Below are 25,170 nucleotides of genomic sequence, written 5' to 3'. Positions count from 1 at the left end.
GATAAACCAAAAGCAGAGTATGGGCATATCAGAGGGTCTTTTAATAAAGGCTGAAACCCTTTAATGAGGAAACACTAGAGGGTGTTTAGGGTAGCACGATATTGCAGTACTAAAATGCCTGAGGAAGCCCTGCCTCTTTCTTATTAAGGCATTTCAGCAACTTTGATTGTTCATTTAATTTTTTTTTTTTAATGTTTATTTATTTTGAGAGAGATCGAGAGTGAGCAGGGGAGGGGCAAAGAGAAAGAGAGAGAGAGGAAGACAGAGAATCCCAAGCAAGCTCAGTACTGTCAGCAGGGAGCCTGACACGAGGCTCGAACTCACAAACTGTGAGATCATGACGTGAGCAGAAATCAAGAGTTGGACGCTTAACTGACTGAGTCACCAAGGCACCCCTGTTAATTTACTTTGAAATGTCCGTTCGGGACAGGGTTTCTTCATCTCAGCACTATTGACACTTTGGGCTGGATAATCCCTTATTATGGAGGGAATTCCTGTGTATCATGGGAAGTTTAACATCATCCCTGGTCTCTTCCTACTAGATGTCAGTAGCATCTCCCCAGCTGGGACAACCAAAAATGATTCCCTGACATTGCTAAGTACGCTCTGGGGGCAACCCGTCTGCTGCAAGCCCCGAGGAGAACCACGGATCTAGGAAAAGAACAACTATCAGAAAGGGGTCCTATCATTACAGGTCAATGATCTTATTAGGCATTTTCCCAAAAAGACACTGAAGAGTATAACCGAGTTTATAAATTATAGACATATTTGTGGAATTTGTTTTGAAAGCTCCATGTGAATAAGGGTCAAGTCTGTTTCTCCTGGCTATTGTATTTGTAGCAGTTTCTGGGCTATGATAGTGTTCGACAATATTTGTTAAATGAGCTAAAACATGTGGATACTATACCCTTCCTGTTGATAATGAAAGCGATTAACTTTCATTAATTGGGTAATTAATTAACTATTCAATTTTCAGGTTAAACTACCATGATTGCTACTATATGCGTTATCATTTCTTAACTATATTTCTCACTTTAACTAGAAAAAAATTATACTAGGTAAGTAATTATCTAAAAATTAATTATTAAGACCTATGATGTAACCTCTCTTTTCCAAACCAATTATGACTCTTGGAAAAAGGGGGATAGCAAAGGGAAGCAGGAACAATGCCATGGAAAATTAGCATCAGAAAGAAGGTAAACCCCATCAGGAATCTGTGCTGAAGATCTCAGAACTCAGGGAACTACTATGTAAAGAAGAAAGAAGAAATTTTAGGTGCTGTCATCTTTTTGGGTAGATGCTCTCTTTGTTTGCCTTATTGTTCAGCTACCATATCAAGGCCTCACTCTCTTCAGTGTTCTTCAAATAATCTAGACAAGTAGTTTTAAAACTCTTTCTTGGAGACACGGACTTACTTTCAAAATCTGATTAAATAAATGGCTATTACACATCAACTGAAGGAAAAAGAAAAGAAAAAAAATCTGATGAATCCTCTTCCTAGGAAAATGCACTTACACACAAACTTGGCCACATAATTTCAGGGAGTTTGTGAACCTCCTAAAATCTACTGATAAGGGACACCTTTGTGGCTCAGTCGCTTAAGCATCTGACTTTTCATCTCAGCTCAATCTTAATCTCAGGGTTGTGAGTTTAGGCCCAGCACTGGGTGTGAAGCCTACTTAAAAAAATATAAAATTAAAAATTAAAAAAATAATAATAATAATTAAAAATAAAATAAGATCTACTGATAGACAACGGTTTCTCTCATTCCTGCATGCCCACTAATATTTATTGTCCATACTATAAAATGTAGTAATTCTATGTGTAAGTGAGTAAAGGAAATCTCATTAAAAAAACATTTTTTTAATGTTTACTTTATTTGAGGGGTGGGGGGGAAGGGCAGAGAGAGAGACACATAGAATCCCAAGCAGGCACCAGGCTCCAAGCTGTCAGCACAGAGCCTGACATGGGGCTCAAACTCACAAACCATGAGACCATGACCTGAGCCGAAGTTGGACACTTAATTGACTGAGCCACCCAGACACCCCAAGGAATTCTCATTTAAAATGGAGTCAGGAGGTCAAAAGAAGGAGCTCTCAAGCCTTACCACTCACCCTCGATTGCAGACCCCAACAGGAAGAGACATTACCTTTCATTACCAACAGGAAGAAGCCTATGATTTCCTACCACAGCAGGAGGAAGATTTTCTCTTTGCCAAGCAACAGCCTAGCCAATGAGAGACTATCACAACTCAGCCAATGAAAAGCAACCACAGTTCAAACTTCCAGTTTACTCCAGTAGACTTTCTGTTTGTAAACAGCTCCTCCCAACTCCCTCCTGTCCTCTATGAGAGAGAATTCTTCTTGGTTCTCAGAACTTGCCTATGGTTTGCCAAATAAAATTTTTATTCCCAAATAAATAAATAGTAGCTGTTTTATTTATTTATTTTTTTAAATGTTTATTTATATTTGAGAGAGGGAGACTGTGTGCGAGCAGGGGAGGGGCAGAGAGAGAGACAGAGACAGAGTCAGAATCTGAAGCAGGCTTCAGGCTCCAAGCTGTCAGCACAGAGCCTGGTGCTGGGCTCGATCCCATGAGCTGTGAGATCATGATCTAAGCAGAAGTTGGACACTCAACTGACTGAGCCACCCAGGTGCCCTGTGGCTGTTTTATTTTTAAGGTCAACATCAAGTAACTGTAGTTCTTGTAGTTTCTTTCAACATCAAGTAATTTAGTTTCTTATCCAAATTGACTTAAATCGTGTAGCTTCTAGTCTGTCAACTGTCAACTGGTACGGTGATTCTGAGAATCTAACAAAATAGAGTATGTGACAAAAATGCTTATAAACTGTAAAGTACTAGCAATATATAGCCTTAGGTTAGGTTCTTCATTTTTGTCTTTCCAAACAGATTATAAAGAACTTGGGAGTAGGCACTATGTATTTTTAACTTCCCTGAATACTTTCTAGTGTCCAGTAAAATGGAATGAACGTTTCTTAATGTCTACCTCAAGCAAGGAACTCTGTTTTATTTCCACAGTTGAGGGTGGTGGTAGGAGCAACACATTTAATCTGCATCCAAAGATAACACAGAGACACCAAACACTATTTGCTTCACAAAAATTTTACTTGCCTAGTCCTATCTTTGTAAGTCATGTATTAGTTCACCTAATTACCTACTCTAGTATTGGAGCTACTACCGTGAGCTAAACATTTGAAAAACATGAAAGCTTTGTAAATCATGAATTGAAGAGACAGAAGAAAAGTAATCATCAAAATTTCTTTCCTCAAACCTGCAATCTGGTTAAATTCTTTGAATTAGGTTGTTAAGCTTCTATGCAAAGAAAAGGAATGGTGTTTGGGGGATCAAGCCAACAGAACAGATGTAAGGACTCACAAGCTCTTTCTCTTTGCTTAACTTCTTCAATAACTGTTTCATGGTGAGTTCTACAATAATTTTTATTTTCAGGCACAAAGTGATGGCATACAAGGAATATCACAATGGATAACAAACCCTGGTTCCATTAGGAGACAAGGGGCTCTGGAAAATCCTACCCTCTTTGACAGTCCAGCTCAAGTCACCAGTTCATGTTCTTTTTTCTTGATAGCTTCATTTCCCTTTACTGAGTTGTGTAGTATTTTTGTCTGTGGTCCTTTGAGTCATGTGATCATAAACTTTACTGGTCAGAATTGCATACCCAGTGCCTATCTAATCTCCTCATCCAGCCAAATTCTGTGTGGTGCATCTGTACAGCACAGATTAGCTACATATTTAGCACTTGCTAAAGGATAGCTGAATAGAATGAAATTATATGACTTATCTAGGACTCAATTTCTTCTTCTATAAAAACAATACCTAATAATCCCAGTTCTCCAATATCTGACAAATCAAATCAACATGAATGTAGGGATAGAGGCCTCTAATAGTTTATACAGAAGAAAATAGGTCATTCTTCTCATGGTTAGGAGCCTGTTCCTTGGAGGTCCTACATACAAATGAGCAGAAGCACATTCTTACCAGACTGTTTCTTTGGTAGATAATAGGAGAAGGAAAGGAACTCTGGTCCCTAAAGTCCTATTCTGTCACGTCTTTTCACTTTTCTTTGACACTAGCTGCTATATCATAATGCTTGGTTTACCCTTAAAAAAAAAAAAAGAATGTAGAAAAAGAAACAGAATAATTCCAGTCCTTTAAAATCTATTTCGTGGTGTGCCTAGGTGGTTCAGTCAGTTAAGCGTCCAACTCTTGATTTCACCTCAGGTCACCATCTCACAGTTCATGAGTTCGGGCCCTATATTGGGCTCTGTGCTCACAGTACAGAGCCATCTTGTCCCTCTCTCTCTGCCCATCCCCTGCTTGCTCTCTCTCCTTCTCTCAAAAATAAATAAATAAACATTTAAAAAAAATAAAATCTATTTCACAAAGATGTCAAGAATACACTTAAAATCAGCAAGCACTTTGGAATTCACACTATGCAAACAAAATATACAAAAAAGCTACTTTTCCGTTTCTAAATTCTGTGCCTAATTTCCAATTTAAATTGGTACTTTTCATTTATTTTTTATTTTTTACTTTTTTAAAGAGTTTATTTTAACCACCCAACATGGGGCTCGAAGTCAACAACCCCAGATCAAGAGTCATATGCTCCACCAACTGAGCCAGACAGGTACCCCAAATTGGTACTTTTTAAAAATGAGGCCACCAAAGAAATCAGTAAAAAGGATCAAAACAAAAAATTGAAATCAACATAAAGCAAAAGCAAGAGATTAACCAGGGTGTGGATTAGAAGGTTACCAGAAATAAGATAAAGACTTCTCCCTTCAAAATGGCATCTTCTACCTATTATTACAAAGACTAATTGGAGAATGAAGCTCTGTTACACAAGCCACAAATTCAAGTAAATCTACAAATTAAAATCTAGTCTTGATTAATTGTGATTAATCATAATGAAGGAAAAGAATAAATATTACAAATTTGCTACCAAAATTGACAAGAGTTTTAGAATTCAATTATTGGTATATTTAATACAAACAAAAGAGCAGCCAAAAGACAGAAGGGACACCTGGAAGTTAGCAACAGGAAGGCCATAAAAATAGCAAAAAAACAAAACCTTACTACTTGAGGATCATGGTTTTTCTGCAGAAAATGTTTTGATGCTCCCTCCCTCTAGAAAAACAAAAATATTCTTGAAATGACGTAACAAATATTCCTAAATGTCCCAATGAGTGATACAGGGCGATTGTGAACAATAACACTTATTATTTCAGATATGGTTTAAAGTCAGGGGTGCCTGGATGGCTCAGTCAGTTGAGCGTCCGACATGTCATGATGAGGTCATGATCTCACAGTTCGTGAGTTCAAGCCCCACCTGCAGATTGTGAGTTCCAGCTGTCTATGCTGACAGCTCAGAGGCTGGAGCCTGCTTCGGATTCTGTGTTTCCCTCTCTCTGCCCCTCTCCTGCTTGCACTCTGTCTCTCAAAAATGAATAAACATAACAAAAAAAATTTTTTTTTTTAATTTTTTTTTTCAACGTTTATTTATTTTTTTGGGACAGAGAGAGACAGAGCATGAACGGGGGAGGGGCAGAGAGAGAGGGAGACACAGAATCGGAAACAGACTCCAGGCTCTGAGCCATCAGCCCAGAGCCCGACGCGGGGCTCGAACTCACGGACCGCGAGATCGTGACCTGGCTGAAGTCGGACGCTTAACCGACTGCACCACCCAGGCGCCCCAACAAAAATTTTTTTAAGATAAGGTTTAAAGTTATTTAAATAAGTATTTTTTTTCTTTCCCATCTTTCAGGCTCTACCCACCCACAAATGTACACACACTCTGTTAGTTACTATGCAGAAAACCTATAAATCTGTAATCCCTTTTATAAATCAAACCAATGAATGCTCAGACAAAAATCATAAGTTGAAATGAGTACCCAAGAAAAAAATTGATGTAGAGCCTAACCAGAAAGAAGTAGAAAAATAAAATACACATACCCAAAAAGCCCATCACAATAAATTTAGGGGAAAAAATGCACCTGTTGTTATTAAAAGTAAGTTACCATCCTTATATTGGAAAATTATATAGGACTTTCCTTAAAACATCTAACTTACTCCATATTCATCCTTAAGGTGCTTCTCTCAATCTCCCTTAGGCAAAGTACAGTTGACCAACCTCGAACAAGATGGGTTTGAACTACAAATGTCCACTTATATGCAGAATGTTTTCAATAAATATGCATATGGTACTATAAATGTATTTCCTCTACCTTATGAATCTCTTAATAACACTTTCTTTTCTCCGGGTTATTTTATTATAAGAATACAGTATATAATACATGTAACAAAATATGTGTTAACTGACTATGTTATCGGTAAGGCTTCCAGTCAATAGTAGGCTATTAGTAATTACGTTTTTAGGGAGTCAGAAGTTATACATGGATAATCAACTGTATGTGGCAGGGGTTGGAGCTCCTAACCTCAGCGTTGTTCAAAGGTCAACTATAGTTCAAAGATTCTGGTGGGTAGTTCTTCATGTAGGGAACTAAAATTCTGGGGAGAATGAGTTAGACAAGTCCTTACCCAGAATTATTTGCCGCTCATAACATTTGGCCATTCTTTTGTGCACTAATACAAGTTTATATTTGGCATCACTATGTCTGATGATGCCATAAGTACCTGTGATTTTACAAGGAATAGAAAAGCATAATTCCTACTTTTGTGGCCCTTAAAGTCTGGTGAGAGACAAACTAAACAAGCAACTACAAATGAGATAGGCATTATAAAAGGGAAAGGGAGGAGCTATGGAAATTAGTGCAAAAGTAACTAACCCAGACAGGGAAGTCAAGGAAAAATCTCCATAATCAAGGGACATCTGAGATATGAAGGATGAAAAAGACTTAATTAGGGCTTAAATCAGGCATCACTGAAGGAGGAGGGCATGTGAAGCACCATCAGCCATGCAGGTTGGGCAGCAGCACCTGCCCGGCCAGTCACCCAGCTCTTTAAAGTGCAACAGAGCCTATGAGGTGAAGATGAATGAAGGTGGTCATGACATTTTCCAGAAACACACCTCATACACGTTGGCTGTGATAAAACTAATAAGAACACAACTACATGTAACGAGCCAACACACAGCTACAGATGAATGTTCAAGTCCATAACTATGGCGGTCAAAAATTTTTCATTGCCTCAAGGTGCACCTGGGTGGTTCAGTCAGTTGAGCATCCAACTCTTGGTTTCGGCTCAGGTCATGATCTCATGGATCGTGGGTTTGAGCCCCGAGTCAGGCTCTGTGCTGACAGCTTGGAGCCTGCCTGGGATTCTCTGTCTCCCTCTCTCTCTGCCCCTTCCCCACTCATGCTCTCTCTCTCTCTCTCAAAAATAAATAAATAAACATTTAAAAAAATGTTTTTTCGTTGCCTCAAAGGCATGCAATTGTAAGGAAAAATGAAGAACTGGTCAAGAAGACATGAAATGAAGCAGATGACAAAAATTAATATTTTATTTAACACTGATGACCTCAGAATAAGTTATGTAGAAAAATACATCTCTGAATACTTTCATTGCTGGACAATAAAGTCTGTTATTTTTAAAATTAAAAAAAAAAAAAAGAATTCATTAGGTTAAGTTTCCCAGGGTAAGCACCTACACTTCTTCCTTGTTGTTCACATGAAAAAGAACAGTATTCCTTCACTTTCTCTCTTACACCAATTTGCCATCTTTCAGTTTCATTGTGTTTCAAACTCTAGAACATCCTGAATAATAGCTTGAGCTAGATGCAGAACAATACAGAAAAGTTTATTCTGCTACTTCTCTAATCATTTGGCAGGTAGTCTTAGTTGGACCTAACTTCCAGAAATAAAGTTCAAGTTAACTTAAATTTAGAGGTAAGGACAGGGGAAAAGGGACATACTTTCAGCATATGAGATACCACATAATAACAAAAACAACAAAATCTAAAAACCTTTCCTATCATTATGGAATTGAAAACTGACTTCAAAGAGATTTGGTTCTAAAATATAGAGGGGACAGCTAACAAAGAAATATGAAATAAGGCAGTGAACTCAAGTCTGAGAATTTAATGAGACACCACCCTTAGATTACTGAGCCATTATTAAGTAGAGGCATCTTCAGTGAACAGTAGTTGCTATTCTTATTTAATATCCAAATGGCCAAGATATAAACTATTCCCTTTGCCTAAAGTTATAACCAGTGTCACTGGCTTAGCTAGTATTCCCAAAGGCTCTTGACTCATAGGCAAACCTCGAGATGATGGATGACAGGGCTTTACCCCTTTGATTAAAAATGTGTGTGTTTAGTACGTGAAAGACTGAACACTCAGTGTTCCTTATTCCAAAGTTAGAGGATACCTGACAATCTTCTCAAGTGTCTAAATCTTCAAAGTAAAATAGGTTTGGAGTATTGTTTGGTCTTAAAAATAAAATGAGGTAGGGAAGGCTGGGTAGCTCAGTCAGTTAAGTGTCAGACTCTTGATTTTTAGCTCAGGTCATGATCTCATGGTTCGTGAGATCAAGCCCCATGTCAGGGCTCTGTGCTGGCAGCGGAGCCTGCTTGGGATTCATTCTCATTCCATCTCTCTCTCTCTCTCTCTCTCTCTCTCTCTCTCTCTCTCTCTCCTCCCCATCTCCCACGCATGTTCTCTCTCTCTCTCTACCAAAATAAATAAACATTTAATAACAATAAATAAACTGAGGTATTTCAATTTCTCGTAAATACCTTCAGACTATAAAAGCATTGACTGGCCTAGTATCTCACCTTCATCAAAGGGTTGTTTTTACCAGTGGCACCATTACCCCAGTGCCCACATATGAAATACACAAAAACAGCTCAGTATTACTCAACTCCTTGTATTAATAAACAGGCACACATCAATTTTACAAATATAATTTATCAAGCAAAGAAAACTAGAAGCGTTTTTCATTATAAACAAATCAGAGACCCAAAATGTTTGATCCAGAGAATAGAAACGGATTCATTTAAAATAAACTAAAGCCATAAGTAAAAGAAGTTTCAGGTGAAGCAAATCATATGTTAGATGATGGCACCTACTGACTAAATGTAATACTGCATCACTACGTGAGCCATGGATGTCTGCAGCAAAAGCAAAGTTTTCGGTGGTGCGTGTAGAGGCTGCTTCTAGGTAACAGGCTTGAGCAATGGAATGTAAAAAGGGCCCACAGTGACCCCCAGGTTGAATACAGACAGGCCCATCATCAGATGACCCACCTCAAATATCCATAGGCCCTCACTAACCAATGGGCTATTTACAATCAGGCACAATTACCAAAAAAAAATTAAATTCTATACATTGCCATACCGCCTCTCCTTTGCTGTCCTGCCTACCCACAGCTCCCTCGAGGTTGTATTCAATACACTTCTAACTCCTTTATTCTGCCTCAGGTGAATTCTTTTACCAGCAACACCAAGGAACCCCAACCCAATCGGGATGCCCAACATCTGAGGGCCCCCATCCGCCCAGGAAAGACAACCACAGTGTGGAACAAGAAGATCCCCATAATTTCTTAGGGGTAGTAACTAGAGCAGTGTAGAAAGGAAGATGGTGATCAACGGCCAAGGAAAAATCTCGTACTAAAGAACACAACACAAACAAGAAACAGGCTCACAGGGAAGTACTAAAATTCTCAGCAAGGTAAATCAATGCTGGGCATATAAAATTCCAAGGATTCCAACCTTAACTTTCTTCTTGAAATATTTTAATTCAGTCTTTTAGATTTTAATTTTTAGGTATATTATGTCTAATTTCACTGTGAAAAATAAAAGCAAAGTAGGATTCACCTGACAAAAATTGTTTTAAAGAGAAACTATACTCTGAAAAGTAAGAGATGTATTTCATAAATGATTCTTCAGTGAGAGAGAGCATGATTAGGGAAAGAAAATGAGTTGTACATCTAGGGGCCATTGTGTTCAACCCTCTAACTCTCTTGAGTTGAACGACCTTGAGTACAGTTTTAACGTCCCTGAACATCATTCCTCAGTTATGTACCTTAAAATACTATTAAAAAATTTTTTTATATGTTTATTTATTTTTGAGAAACAGAGTGAGACAAAGTGTGAGTGGCGGAGGGGCAGAGAGAGAAGGAGACACAGAATCCGAAGCAGGCTGCAGGCTCTGAGCCAGCGGTCAGCACAGAGCCTGATGCGGGGCTCAAACCCACGAACCTTGAGATCACGACCTGAGCCGAAGTCAACCGACTGAGCCACCCAGGCGCCCCTTAAAATACCATTTTAAGAAGTGGCACATAGGAGGTACTCAACAAATGGCTATTGTTGAAATTATTATAGAATTGCTAAATTTCTCCCAGGAGGACTTTTGGTCAATAAAACTATATGTCACTGTGCCAATAAAACTACAAAGAACTGACCAGTTAAAAGTTCCTTAATTCCTATGGAATTCCTGGTTCTAAGTTTTTTTGTTTTTTTGTTTTTTTTTTTTTGGTTCAATAGAAAGGGTTTTAGATACAGAAAAAAATTTTTTTTCAGATATTTAATTTTGTTGACTTCCAGAAGACAGGAAATACTACTTTTCTGGCACATCTCACGTTTAACATGGGCAGATAGATATATTCCTCTGTCAGATAGGACTGCTTTCCTCTATGACCATAACTACCACCAGAAACTGGGTAGCTGTGCTCAAAATTGTAACTTGGGCTGTCCAACTCTGGTGATGCAACGCAAGGAGCAGCTTACTTCCTCGATATTTAATAAGCATATACTGTGTAAGGGCTAACAAGTCAGCCAGCACCACCCTAGAGTATTATTCTTACTTCCTCTCTGAATCAAGCTGGCTAATCAACCCCTTAAAGAGAGGCCATTCTAATACTCTACTACATGAAAGAGAAGAACAAAGGCTTGTTCTCTTTAAGGCTAGGACACAATTACTGGGCCTTTTCTGAATAGGATCTGTCTTTATGCTTGTCCCAGTGATTTCACAAGCTGTAGGATTTAAATAAATATCCAGGCTAGGGATGGTTTCCTAAAGAAGCTCAAATTATCTGCTTGAAGGAAAGAAGAAAGAAAAGGAATGGCATCCAACCCAACTAAGCAGAGTTACTTAACAACAGATTCAGAAATGTGCTAATACAATTTCAGGTAAATTTTCTAGCCTTTCAAGGACTGGAAATGAATGCAAACATCCTGGACTTGATTTGATTTCTCTTGAAATGTAGGGAAAGGTGAAAGTTTTCCCCAAGCTAAACTTTATTTATCTACTTATGTTCATAGAAACTGATAGAAAATCAATATAAAAATTTCAAAATATACACATACACATCTGTGTGTTGTATGAGTATGTTTTAAAATAGTCATTATCTTCCATTAGACAGCAAATGGTAAGGAAGGCTGCAAACAAATCTTATTTTTTAAGTTTTTTAAAAAAATTTATTTATTTCGAGAGAGAAGGGGCGCCTGGGTGGCGCAGTCGGTTAAGCGTCCGACTTCAGCCAGGTCACGATCTCGCGGTCCGTGAGTTCGAGCCCCGCGTCAGGCTCTGGGCTGATGGCTCAGAGCCTGGAGCCTGTTTTCGATTCTGTGTCTCCCTCTCTCTCTGCCCCTCCCCCATTCATGCTCTGTCTCTCTCTGTCCCCCCAAAAATAAATAAATGTTGAAAAAAAAAAAATATTTCGAGAGAGAAAAAACCACAAGCAGCGGAGGGGCAGAGAGAGAGAGGGAAAGACAGAATCCCAAGAAGGCTCCAAGCCATCAGCACTGAGCCTGATGAGGGGCTTAAACTCACAAACTGTAAGATCACGACCTGAGCTAGGATCAAAGTGAGACACTAAAATGACTGGGCCACCCAGGTGCCCCAACAAATTTATTTCTTTATTTTTAAAAATAATAACAATGCCCTAGATTACAGAAAATTGGAAAAAGAAAACCCATAGTCATTATTATAAATTCTATAACAAAATTCAAAACCATTTCAGATTTCTCAGTTCTTGGGAATTGCTGCTATTATTGACAGCATTTTTATTACATTTTTTGTATTCAACTTATTTTATTTTATTTTTTAAGTTTATATCGAAGTTAGTTAGCATACAGTGCAACAATGATTTCAGGAGTAGATTCCCTAATGCCCCTTACCCATTTAGCCCATCCCCCCCCCCCAACACACAACCCCTCCAGTAACTCTCTGTTTGTTCTCCATATTTAAGATTTTGTATTCAATTTTTAAAACCATTATCTAAAAACAACTCTATGAGGTACAAAGAATTTTATTTTCTATATGAAAAACTGAGAAAAATATGTTAAATGATTTGCCTACACTACAAACTAGTTAATGGGATAGTCAGAAATGGATCCTAGGTTTCCTAATTCCTAGGTCTTTCTACAAATCTAGTGGTTTCAAATTTTAGCCCCAGAATCCTCTCTCAAACTAAATATTTTGTGGAACACCACTAATTCATAGATACAATTGTAGTTGTTCCAAATGAAGTGGATATTTGGGCCAGAGCCCTGTATACCCAAGCTCTACCTTCCTCATCCACGAGGGACTTGGAGGCACTTCCAGGGATCATCATAACCCCAAAGAACACATGGTAATAATACCACCGTCAAAGTCACCTCTCTTATTCCCTATGGGAAATCTATAAAGTTACATTCTAATCCAAACATGAATAAGACTAATCACTAATAAAATAACACCTGTCATGCTATCATATCTAAGATCTTTAAAGTCACAAAATATATATTGATGGAAGTAAACGTTATATCCCAATTGCAACACCCAAAGACCATGGGCACACAAGGTTTACCAATTGTTGAACTATTCCCATATGATACGATATGAAGGGAGAAATATTTTATTTCTTTAGCAATACTATCACTTCATTTACGATCGTGACATGAAAACTAGCTATTTTTTTCCGAAGTTAAATATAGATACCTTTCTTCAAATAAAATTTAACTATATTGAAGGCACCTTATAAGCTATTCTATTATAAATGGGGCAAAGTAGGGGAGAAGGGGAGGACATGCCAAGAAAAGTCAGCCAATAAGCCTTTTCGAAGCAGCGGAAGACTCTAGAACAGGAAAATGGCAGAAGAGGTGACAAAAGTAAAGGATTAGTTCAAGGTTTTTGAGCAAAATGGTGAAGAGCATACACAGTTGATGGACTGACATCAAAAGCAGAAGCAACAACACTTACAGTGTAGGGGAGTAAAAGTTACCACCTTAAAATGTGTCTCTTTGGCATGTGGATTATTTTAAGCTAATTATTTTTAAGAAATAGAAGGCCTGGGAAGAAGCAAGCTTTAACCTTCCCCCTAACTGCCTAAACCTATTTAGCTAGAGGACCTCTTTCAGGAAGGGAGCTATCTCCATGGACAACTACAGCATAATATGAACGAGGTGTGGGAGACAGGGAAGAATTTAGCAGTCTGTTAGTTAAAATTCCTCTCTGTGTCCACTGTTTTTGTATGGCCCAGCAAACATTTGTTTACCAAACAGTTAATCTTTTTCATCTTTCTGTGAATTATCTCCTTCCCTCTGAATTCCCTGACCTCTACACTTTTCTCCTTAGTTATAGATCCCATATAAGCCTCATTTGCTTGACTGCCTGTGGGATTCATTTTCTTATGACACACCATTATGTAAGTTTAAATTAAATTTGATTTTTCTCTTGTTAATCTATGTGATGTCAATTTAATTCTTAGACCACCCAAAAGAACCTTGGAGAGTAAAGGAAAACCTTTCTTCCTCAACAATAGGCATAAATACATGTACTTGAGGGCAAAGTAGAGCATAAACTTCTTGTCTACACCCACCTGAGTAAACAATCATATTACTACTACAAGCTTCTGCGAAAGGACTATTGCCAGAAGCACAAAGAAGGTTCATAAAACAAAGAAGTATTATTTTTTTAAATCCTAGTACAAGTTATCCAGGGTTGAAGCAATAACCAACCAGCAGGTCAAGTTTATTAATCCCAAGTGCCAAATAGAAAGCAAACCTCAAACTTAATTTGCCTCTGAAAACAACCTTGAATTCAGAAGAGAACCAGGGTGGAGATGACTGACAGCGTATATACAAAACCACCAAACAATGAGAATAACATATACAAAAAACATCAGGAAACAGCTGATGATGTTGAAGTTTAAATCATACAAGGTCAGAGAAAAACCCCTACAGCCTTTGCATTCACTTCAGAAAAGCCATTATCAGCTCCATTCCTTTCTTGCTACCAAATACATTATGTCCAATAAACTAGCTGTTTACCCAAAAATATTCACTAACGGTAAAACATTTAATATTCCTAAAGTTCTAACATCCCACACTTCAAAGACTATATGGTGTTCCAAAATGAACAGCAAACTGGAATGTAACTGTTTTCTTCTTGCCTATGCTACCAATTACCCATGTGAGCTGAAGCAATTTTTTTCTGTCTCTCAACCTTTTAATTTGTTAATAAGGGATTTTAACAACTATACCATTTACCTCAAAATATTATTGTAATTATCTGATAATATACATCAAAGCATGATTTAAAGTACTAAATATCATGTAACTAGTACATTTATGAAAGACATCCATTTTACCAACCAGTCATTGCAAATAGAAGGTTTAATTTATCTTCGTTAATACTAAACTTGAAAAGATTCCATATTTATGTACTGTTACATAAGAAGAAGAAGAAGAAAAATCCTTGTACCTTTCTCCTGAGAAACTGTCTTACCCTGATAGCCACAGGTTATACACAAGCTCTGGCTCTCTCTCAACATTACAGATATAGAACTGAAAATCTTCACCAATCAGAGGTCATTGTTAATAAGAACTTATTTCAATTGCCTGAGCAATTTTCCAGTTGAGCTTTGAATTCTAACATAACAAATTATGTATTAAAATACGTAATTTTGTTATGAAAACTTTCAGAGAAAGCATTAAATGAGAGGTGTCACCTTTTGGAAAGAATATGTATCAGTATACAAAATTATACAATTCATTTAAGCATGTAGCAGTAAATTCCTTCTCCACTCTGTCTAAGGCCGTGTGCCACAGAGGTTTGTTCTGTAGTTGCTTGGATCTGCAAGCAGTTTAACACATTTTTTTAAGTAGTCTCCACACCCAACATGGGGCTTGAACTCACCACCCCAAGATCAGGCGTCGCATGTTCCATCAACTGAGCCAGCCAGGGGCTCCTATCACAAATTTTATCTAAACCAAATACTGAAATCTTGTTCTAAGCTTCCTGCCTGCTTAAAGAACTGAAAGAATTAAACATGTGAAATAATGTCTCACAAAGAACAGTTTGGGGCTGTGTTGAGAACAAAAAGGATGATGATAAAGCATGTGAATTGGGCTTCATGTGCTAACTGCCTAGAGTATGACTTGATTTTCTTACTTCGTATAACTAAATTGGAGCTCTAACACTCTAGCATTCAAAATCATGGGATGAGACTTTTTTTTTTTTTAACAATTTCTCCTTAGAAATCAAAGGACAAAGACACTTCTGCTGTTCTGTACACTGAGAAAACTTTGCACAGTGATCCATGAAATATATCTGTGGTGATTGACCATTGTACTGCAACTGCTATGTATTTTATACTGTAACAACTTCCTGGTCAAGGTAGATACGGCCCAATTATAAAATGATGAGCCCTGGGGCACCTGAGTGGCTCAGTCAGTTGAGTGTCCGACTTCGGCTCAGGTCACGATCTCACGGTCCATGAGTTCAAGCCCCGCTTCGGGCTCTGTGCTGACAGCTCAGAGCCTGGAGCCTGCTTCGGATTCTGTGTCTCCCTCTCTCTCTGCTCCTCCCCTGCTCACGTTCTGTCTCTCTCTCAAAAATAAATAAAGATTAAAAAATAATAATAAAATAAAATGATGAATTCTGACCATCTGAAAACATGTAGGAAATATTGAAGGAGAGTTTGTCGTTACTAGTGAGAGTTTAAACTAAAAGGCTGTGAAAGAGAGAAGGGTGGGAAAAGACAAGAGAATTATAAATATAGTTGCTATGATGCAGGAAACAAAAGCAGCCAGTCCAAAGGGAGAGAAAAATGGACTGAGTGTGTACAGAGAAAGTGATTATGAAGAAAGGAGTAGAAAAAACAGAGATAGAGACAGAGAGAAGAAAAAAATAGAATAGAGGGTCAAAAAGAGATTTGAGTCCTGGAGCAATCCTGGAGCTAACTAGGCTCAGTTCCAATCCACATGCACCCTTATAATAAATCATCCATACTTTGACATGGTTTGAGTATGACTGTTAATAGAAACCAAAAGGACCAAACTTAATTCATAGTCTCCTACCTGATATTTCCACCCCAACAGGCTGAATTTCTAAATTCATAACCTCTTTTGGTACATTTTCTAACTTCAGTTTTCCTCAAAACTTAAAAGGTAGCTGTCACACCCTTTTACGGGTGTCCCTCCTGTAATGTGATATCTACTATATTCGCTAGCTGACCACCTAAGATTCAAATTTAACACCTAAATGTAGTAACTGGAGCTGGGCAATTTAAACAATCAAATATTTGAATCCTTACTATGCAAGGCACTTCTTTTTAAGAAGTAACTTTTAAATTTTTTTTTTTTTAACGTTTATTTATTTTTGGGACAGAGAGAGACAGAGCATGAACGGGGGAGGGGCAGAGAGAGAGGGAGACACAGAATCGGAAACAGGCTCCAGGCTCTGAGCCATCAGCCCAGAGCCCGACGCGGGGCTCGAACTCACAGACCGCGAGATCGTGACCTGGCTGAAGTCGGACGCTTAACCGACTGCGCCACCCAGGCGCCCCTAAGAAGTAACTTTTAAAGAAGAGATTTTTGGGGCCACCTGGGTGGTTCAGTCAGTTGGTTAACCATCTGACTCTTGATCTCAGCTCAGGTCTTGATCTCAGGATCATAAGTTCAAGCCCCACACTGGTCTCCATGCTGGGCACGGAGCCTACAAGAAGAAGGAAAAAAAAGAGAGAGAGAGAGAGGGAGAGAGAGAGAGAGAGAGAGAGAAAGAAAGAAGGAAAGAAAGAAAGAAAGAAAGAAAGAAAGAAAGAAAGAAAGAAAGAAAGAAAGAAAGAAAGAAATTTTGTTCTTCCCTCTCCTAATTTGCATTTGCACACCAAAAAATATACCACACTTGCCTTTGTTCATTAACAAAGAAAGTGAGTAGAAAGAAGCATAACTAATGCATATCCACGCAGCAGAAATCCCTTAAGAACTATGGTTTCCTCATCATTTCTGGTAAATTAGTCCAGATAATCTTGTTTCCAAAGAAACAAGGAAGTAAATCAGGTCCTGCTATATTCAGGTCTTTTTTAAATTAGTAAAACAAACAAACAAAACTTAAACGTCCCAGGAATCTAAAAAAAAAAAGATTTAAAACAATATACTTTTATTTCTACCTGTTTTATTTTTAAAATTTTTTTAATGTTTATTTATTTATTTACTTATTTTTGAGACAGAAGAGGGGGGAGGGGCAGAGAGAGCGAGAGAGACAGAGAGAGAGAGAGAGAGAGAGAGAGAGAGAGAGAGAGAGAATCCCAAGCAGGCTCTGCACTGTCAGCTCTCAGCACAGAGCCTGATGCAGGGCTCAAACTCACAAGATGTGAGATTATGACCTGAGCTGAAACTAAGAGTCAGACACTTAACCAACTGAGCCACCCAGGTGCCCGTGGTTTTTGGTTTTTTTTTGTTTTTTAAGTAGGCTTCACACCCAGTGTGGAGCCCAATGCGGGGCTTGAGCTCACAACCCTAAGATCAAGACCTGAGCTGAGATCAAGAGTCTGACACCTTAACTGACTGAGCCACCCAGGCACCCCTATTTTTGCTCTGTTTTAAAGAGGCTAACCCAATATAAAAAGAGCAGCAAGGGGAAGTCTATATGAGCCTATTAGGTTCCACTAGAGTAAACAATTTTCAATTTCAAAGAACACACTTTGGGCTTTGAAAAGCAGATATAGCACTTTTACTAATATGAGTCAAGGGTTTCTAGAATAGTCAAATTTGAAGTAATTCCTCCTTAAACCAATTTCACAAAATCTGCATATTCTGGGCAGTTTTTAATTATCTTCCAATCAATCAAAAGTATATTCAGAATGCTTCCTATCTGTTCAGTGTAAGATATGTATCACACAATTCCTGTACTCAAAAATTTTTTTAATTTAACTAGAGAAATAAGAAACCATATGGTGGAAGAACTTGCAAATTATAAAGGGACATGTAACTAAGCATTAGATGGTATTATACAAACTCAAGTACCTATACAGGCACTGAAGACTATAAAGAAAAGATGAACCATGTAGTAGAAAAGATCATTACACAGCAGCAATAGTCAACAGTTGTTGTCAATGTGATAGCAGATGTTAAGAGCAAATTTAAAGGAAGCCAAAACAACGCAGTTTCTGTCTATGTCAGGCAGATGATCTGAGTAAGGATCACTGGAATCCCACCATCCACCTTTTCTTCATAATTCATTAGAGATCAAATTCTAACTCTTCCTCAGAATACAAAACCATTTTTATTTTAAAAATCACAAAATAAAGCTTTTCAAACACAAAATCCAATGCAAATGTGGCATTATTAAAATAAGTAACAAAACAAAATTTAGCTTAACATAAATGGCAATAGGCCTCCAGAGTAAAGATAAACCCAATGAAAGATGATACCCTGGCTCTTCAGTTTAATGTAAAATTACAAACCAGATATGACTTAATCAATTTTAATTACCAACAACTTTCACTTGGTGAAGTACATTTAGGGACACGTAGTGGTTTTTTGTTTGTATCTTACCAATGAGTATCATGCTTCGTAACATTTTAGTCAAGCCAATTACTGAAATAAAAAAATATCTATGATCTTTAATAATAGTGTTCAGTACTTAAAGGATTAAATATGAAACAGTATCTACTGAATGCATTTGAGTTTCCAAAACTCAACTGATTAAAAAGGAAAAAGTACTCATTAACACAGCAGCATTTATTTAGGAGTTAATCATATTTTGTCTTCAGAGAACTGGTTCACTAGGATCAGGGCTGATTGTGTGTAACTACTGTGAGGATTAACCAAAGGAAGTAAAGAAGTCTAAAAGCAAAGGCAACCCAACCAGAGCTGGGGTTGGCAGGTGTGGGGCCAGATGGAGTAGAGTTCCTAAGAATAAAGAGAAAGGAAATGGAGGCAGATAGTGAAATGAATAGTTTTTTTGTTTTGCTTTTTGTTTTTTTACTAGAGCAAGCAAGTTCTCATGCTATAAAAAATGAAAAGGAATAGTCAGTTAAGAGGTCAAGAAACCAAGGTCAATCACTAAGAAAGCTAAAAGAGTAGTGAGGCAATGACCAGCACGGAGAGGAGATGAAAAACTGAGAAAACGTTTCATAACACCTCAAAGATATACTTAGCCTATGTATACTCCCTTTTATTAATTATTTGGAATTCTAATTAATGATTAGAACTAGAATTATTCTAATCTAATGATGATTATATTAGGATTAGAATTATTTGGAATTCTAATTAATGTTACTAGGTATTGTCAATTTTTGAATAATCTATCCCTTGTAAAAATAATACTAAAACAAAGAATCATCTGCATATATAAGCTGTAAATCTACACTGGAACCCTGGGGGCTGTAAAAGAAAAAATTTTAAGAAGATACAGTCATCTTATATATTGTATTTATTTTTATCAACTTGTAAAATATGTTAGTTCTTCTAAAGCTCAAGATAAATGGTAAAGTAACATATTTTGGATATTACCATATAATATGCTCAAATAAATATCAAATGTTAAAAGTAAGGCTTCTAAAACATCAGGGAATATTTTAATTTCAGTATATGGTCTATTAAAAGACTATGCATATGACAAAGAATGATAAAAAATGGTGCTCAGAAAAGACAAGAAACACCATCACTACATATGAAGAATCCTTGCCAAGACAATTAACCTAAATCTGAACAAGTCTCTTAGATGAGTGGTTCTCTATGGGGGCAATTTTTGCTACTGGGGGACATCTGGCAATGCCAGTAGACATTTTTGGTTGTCGCAATTGGTAAGTGGGGAAGGTGCTATTGGTATATAGTGGCTAGAGACACTAAACATCATCTTACAATGCATCTTGTATTGTTCCCCATGACAAAAAATTATCCAGAAAAAAAAAAAAAAGAAAAAAGCAAATGGAGACTGAGAAACCCTTCTCTAGATCTAACAGGAAATAGAGGGGTCAGAGAAACATGCTAAATTAAGAACTTCATGGGAATGCAATCAGCAAAATCTGGAACTTGGGGAACTTTACAGGACAAATGACCCAATTTCTTTAACTAATAAATTACAAGGGAGAAAAACAAGACAGGGGGATCTACAGAGTAAAAGAGACTTAAAAATCCTATCAACCAAAGCTGATATGTAGACACTTTTTAAAAAATGTTATACAACTGGCAAAATTTTTAACAATGACCAGACAGCTAACAAGATACTGTAAATTTTTTTCAGATGTCATTATGTATTGTGGTTATATATATAAAGAGACATAAGATTTTTACAGAATAAATGATTTCTGGAATTTGCTCCAAAATAATCCAACTGAACATTTTGATAAAAACCAAATACTTTCATCAGTCAAAATAATGGTACTAATAAAACTACTGGATTCCTGAATTACAAAAAATATACATTTACAGTTTAGATAAAGCATTAAAAGCTATTTTTTAAAAGTAATGTTTTGCTAAATTATTATCATACATTCAACTAAAGTGTGTCAAAACTGGAGATAAAGACTCTATAATAACGTTCAGAGAAAGAGATCATCTCTCTACTCTCAGAAAATGACCTCCCTTCCCTTCCCACTGGAAAAATAAGACCTTAACTGCACACCTCTGCAGAAACTTAAAGATAGAGTGCATGCTGGAAACCTCTGCAAAGATTCTTCCAGAAAACCACAATCAATGAAGTCATCTGAGCAGCAGGATTCTCCCTGGTGACTATCAGTTCCTACTATGTTCTTCCTGAACACTATGGCATGGTCAGTCACTAGGTCTCTAAGGTAAACTATTCTAAAGTGAAGAGGATTTTCCAATCTGCTGTTTCCTTTAATGTCCAAAACAGGCTAACAAAAACTACGAAATTTAGGGAATTAACTTAGTTGCTATTACTACCAATGCACAGGACTTGAAGACACTGATGTTCTTTTCTGTCACAAAATCATGCATAAGATTTAAATGTCTCCAAATGAGGCAGAGCAATGCCCATATTCCACATGGTTCTAAAGAAGTGTTTCCATGTTGATAGTAACCTTTACCTGACATGACGTATGTGACAAAAATCATGAGTCAAAACAACCCTATATAAAGTATGTTATTTAAAATAAAACAATAATCATCTTTTTTTTTTTTTTTTTTTTTTTTTAAGTAAGCTCTACTCCCAACATGGGGCTTGACCTCAAGACATCAAGAGTTTCACATTCTACTGACTGAACCACCCAGGCACCCCAAACAATAATAGTTCTTAGTGGAATATGCTCTTCTAAAAATCAGTAATAACACAATCAACTCATTAAATCAAATTACTGTATAGATGGATTATAATGGTTTAGTGACTTGGCTAGTAAGTACCAGAGGTAGAATTTAAGTCCAGGAATGTCAGGATCCAGAATCTACTAACTTTCCCCTATACTTTTCATGACAACATCATCTCCCTAGAGAACACAGTTGCCTTGGTATCAAAGAGTGAGGTATACCTCCAAAAAAAGACGGTCCTGGGTAGCTAAAAGTGATAAAGATCACTGATCACAAAGCAACAGGTAGTTAAATGGGTTGCTGAGTTACGACTTAAGGTCTGATTGGACTCAAACAGGTCTGTGTCTGAATTCTGGCTCTCTCTTCTACTAGTTGTATGATCCTGGGCAAATTACTTCACCTCTTTGTGCCTGACTTTCCCCATGTGCAAAGTAGGAAAAAGAACAGTACATCCTCACTGGGCTTTTGCTAATCTGTCAAATAGCAAACGATCTTCTAAAAATTATTATTGGCTTAGCACCACCTCCACTTTCTTCTCTGGGGTTGAATTTTAAAAAAAGGCACCAGGATTACACAGGAAAGAGGAAAATTCTAGGTTGTTCACAGAGAGAAGAGAACTAACAGACTTTATAATAGCATTAATGACTGCTTCTTGTTAAATGCCCATGTGTGCCAGTTATTTGGGTTTTTAAACCTTGATTAAAAAAACAAACAAGTGGGACTACATCACACTAAAAAGCTTCTACACAGCAAAAGAAACAAACAGCAAAATGAAATGGCAACCTACAGAATGGGAGAAAATATTTGTAAACCATCTATCTGGTAAGAAGTTAGTATACAAGATACGTAAGGAACTCATATAAGTCATTAGCAAAAAAACAAAAACAAAAACAAAAAAACCCAAACAATCCATTTTAAAAATAGGCAAAAGATCTGAACAGACAATTTTCCAAAAGAAGATATAAGGTGGCAACAGATACAGGGCACTTGGGTGGCTCAGTCGGTTGAGCAACTGACTTCAGCTCAGGTCATGATCTCACGGTTTGTGAGTTCGAGCCCCATGTCGGGCTCTGTGCTGACAGCTCAGAGCCTGGAGCCTGCTCCTGTGTCTCCCCCTCTCTCTCTGCCCCTCCCCCACTCATGCTCTGTCTGCCTCAGAAATAAACATTAAAAAAAAAAAGATGGCAACAGATACATGAAAACATGCTTAACATTACTAATCACCAGGGAAAGGCAAATCAAACCACAATGAGGTAACACCTCACATCTGTTACAATGGCTATTATTTAAAAACAACCAAACAAAAATAAACAAGAGACAAATGTTGGAGTGGCTATACAGAAAAGGGAACCCTAGTGTACCGTTGGTGGGAATATAAATTGGTACAGCCACTACTGGAAAACGGGAGGGAGGTTCCTCAAAAAATTAAAATCAGACTACCATATGATCAAGCAATCTCACAGAAGTGAGTATACATCTGAATAAAACAAAACCACTATCTTGAGGAGATATCTAATTACCTCCATGTTCACTGCAACATTATGCACAATAGCCAAGACATGAAAACAAATAATCTAAGTGCCAATGATGGACGAATGGATAAAGAAATATGATATATATACACACACACAGTTGAGTATTATTCAGCCACAAAAAGAAGGAAATCCTGCCTTTTATGACAATATGGATGAACCTTGAGGGCATTATGTGTGTGTGTGTGTGTGTGTGTGTGTGTGTGTGTGTGTGTGTGTGTAAAATAAGTAAAATAACTAAAGTGTGTGCTAAGTATAATAAGTCAGAAAGAGAAAGACAATACTGTTGTTCTCACTTACATGCGGAATCTAAAAAAGCCAAACTCATAGAAATAGAGAACAGAATGTTGGTTGCCAAGGACTGGGAGGTGGGGGAAACAGGGAGATGTTGGTCAAAGGGTATAAACTTCTAGCCACAAGATAAATAAATTCTAAAAAAAAAAAAAAAAAAAAAAAAAAAAAAGATAAATAAATTCTAGGGTCTAAAGTACAGCATGGTGAATACAGTACAAAGGACAATATTACATACTCAAAAGTGGCCAAGACAGTACATCTTGAATGCTATCACCACACACACACACACACACACACACACACACACACACACACACAGTGTAGTTATGTGAGGGGATAGAGGTATTCATCTTATTGGGATAATCATTTCACAATATATACAGGTATCAATAATCATGTTGTACACCTTAAACTTACATATGTTCTAAGGCAGTATCTCAATAAAACTGGGGGGGGGGGTGGTGTACTTAGTTGAGAGGAAAAGAAATTACAAGTCAGAATGGTATTATTTAAGTTTGGGTAGAAAATAATATTATAGTAAATATCTTAAATTTTCAAAATACTATGCTGATATAGGGTCGACAGGCCTGAAAAAGTACGATACTCTGATATAATCATAAAATAACTTCAAAGTTCTTCCCAAAAGATTCAATACAAAATTCCTATTTAACCTCCCTGTAACGTAAACATCAACAGCAAAAGGTATATGTATAATTTACTTATGTGTAAGGTACAATCACAGACACTATATGGAAATTCACTAGATTTGGAATTTTAAAATTTTTTAGGTCTTTCCTTTAGTTGAAAAAGATCCTAGGTCTAGTTTTTCTTTGTGCAGACTGCAAGTAAAATAAAATACTGTCTCCAAGACATTTAAATCCAAGCACAGTGCGAAGACTTCTTCTATAACCTCATCACCTAAATACTGCTATTTACAGTATAAAACACATAGGGAGAATATTTTATGACCAGAAACTATTAACACAAATATTTACGAACAAGTTTGAAAACCTCAATGAAATCATAATGTTAACTTTACAATTTGTCCAAAAACCAAGAAAAAATCTGAATGTTATATCAAAGTTTAATCCCCAGGTCACTGAACTTCTCAATTAACCTTTTTCTTTACTATTAACCTAATACAGTAATGCATTTTCTCGGACACAAGCCAAAAATAAATTATTCAAGCCCTCCACCCTTTTCTACAACATTTTAAGTAAACAAAATGAAAACACTTTATTGGAATGATTAAAAATCAAAGAAGTACATATTACTACTTCAGTTTAGTATGACTTTTTAAGAATAGAAAACAAAGCATTTCACCAGAAAATATGGAAAATACTTAAAAGGATACAGAGTAAAAAATATAGATATCCCCTCACCCAAAAACAATCTCCTAAAACATTTTTTGTGTATTATTTTGGTACTTTTTTCCTGTGCAAGTACATATATATTTATAAAATTTGGATTATGATGGCTGTATAACACTGTACTAAAATGTCAATAGTAAACTTTGTGTCTTTTACCAGAATAAAATAATTTTTTTCATTTGGATTATGCTACGTATACAGTTATGTATCTTGCTTTTTTCCCCTCACACTGAACATTATTTCATGAACATTTTCCAATAAAAAATTGTAAATAATTGCTCATTAAAGAATTTGTAAAAACATTACTTTTTTTAAATATGTTTATTTTTGAGAGAGAGAGAGAGAGAGAGAGAGAGCGAATATGCACGCAAGCAGGAGAGGGGCAAAGAGAAAGGGGGACAGAGGATCCAAAGCAGGCTCTGCACTGACAACATCAAGCCAGATGTGGGACTCAAACTCACAAACCATGAGACCGTGACCTGAGCCGAAGTTGGACGCTCA

The 25,170-nt window shown here is 37.0% G+C and overlaps 1 protein-coding gene across 4 annotated transcripts in view; it reads right to left on the bottom strand.

Annotated features, from left to right (window-relative positions):
* Window positions 1-25,170, bottom strand: part of COMMD1 (copper metabolism domain containing 1) — a 190,155-nt gene that overhangs the window by 57,391 nt on the left and 107,594 nt on the right. The window contains exon 3 of one of the 4 annotated variants that reach the window (XM_045446185.1): window positions 4,983-5,165. The exons of the other annotated variants lie outside the window; for them this stretch is intronic. Coding sequence (XP_045302141.1) covers window positions 4,998-5,165 — 168 coding nt within the window. The 3' untranslated portion in view covers window positions 4,983-4,997. Of the gene's footprint in view, window positions 1-4,982; window positions 5,166-25,170 lie in introns of those variants that run through there. 4 annotated transcript variants of the gene reach the window in all.

The sequence above is a fragment of the Leopardus geoffroyi genome, chromosome A3 (genome assembly GCF_018350155.1).
Source record: "Leopardus geoffroyi isolate Oge1 chromosome A3, O.geoffroyi_Oge1_pat1.0, whole genome shotgun sequence".
Lineage (NCBI taxonomy): Eukaryota > Metazoa > Chordata > Mammalia > Carnivora > Felidae > Leopardus > Leopardus geoffroyi.
Note: the sequence above shows the minus strand (reverse complement) of the source record. Positions and strands in the feature narration are given on the sequence as shown.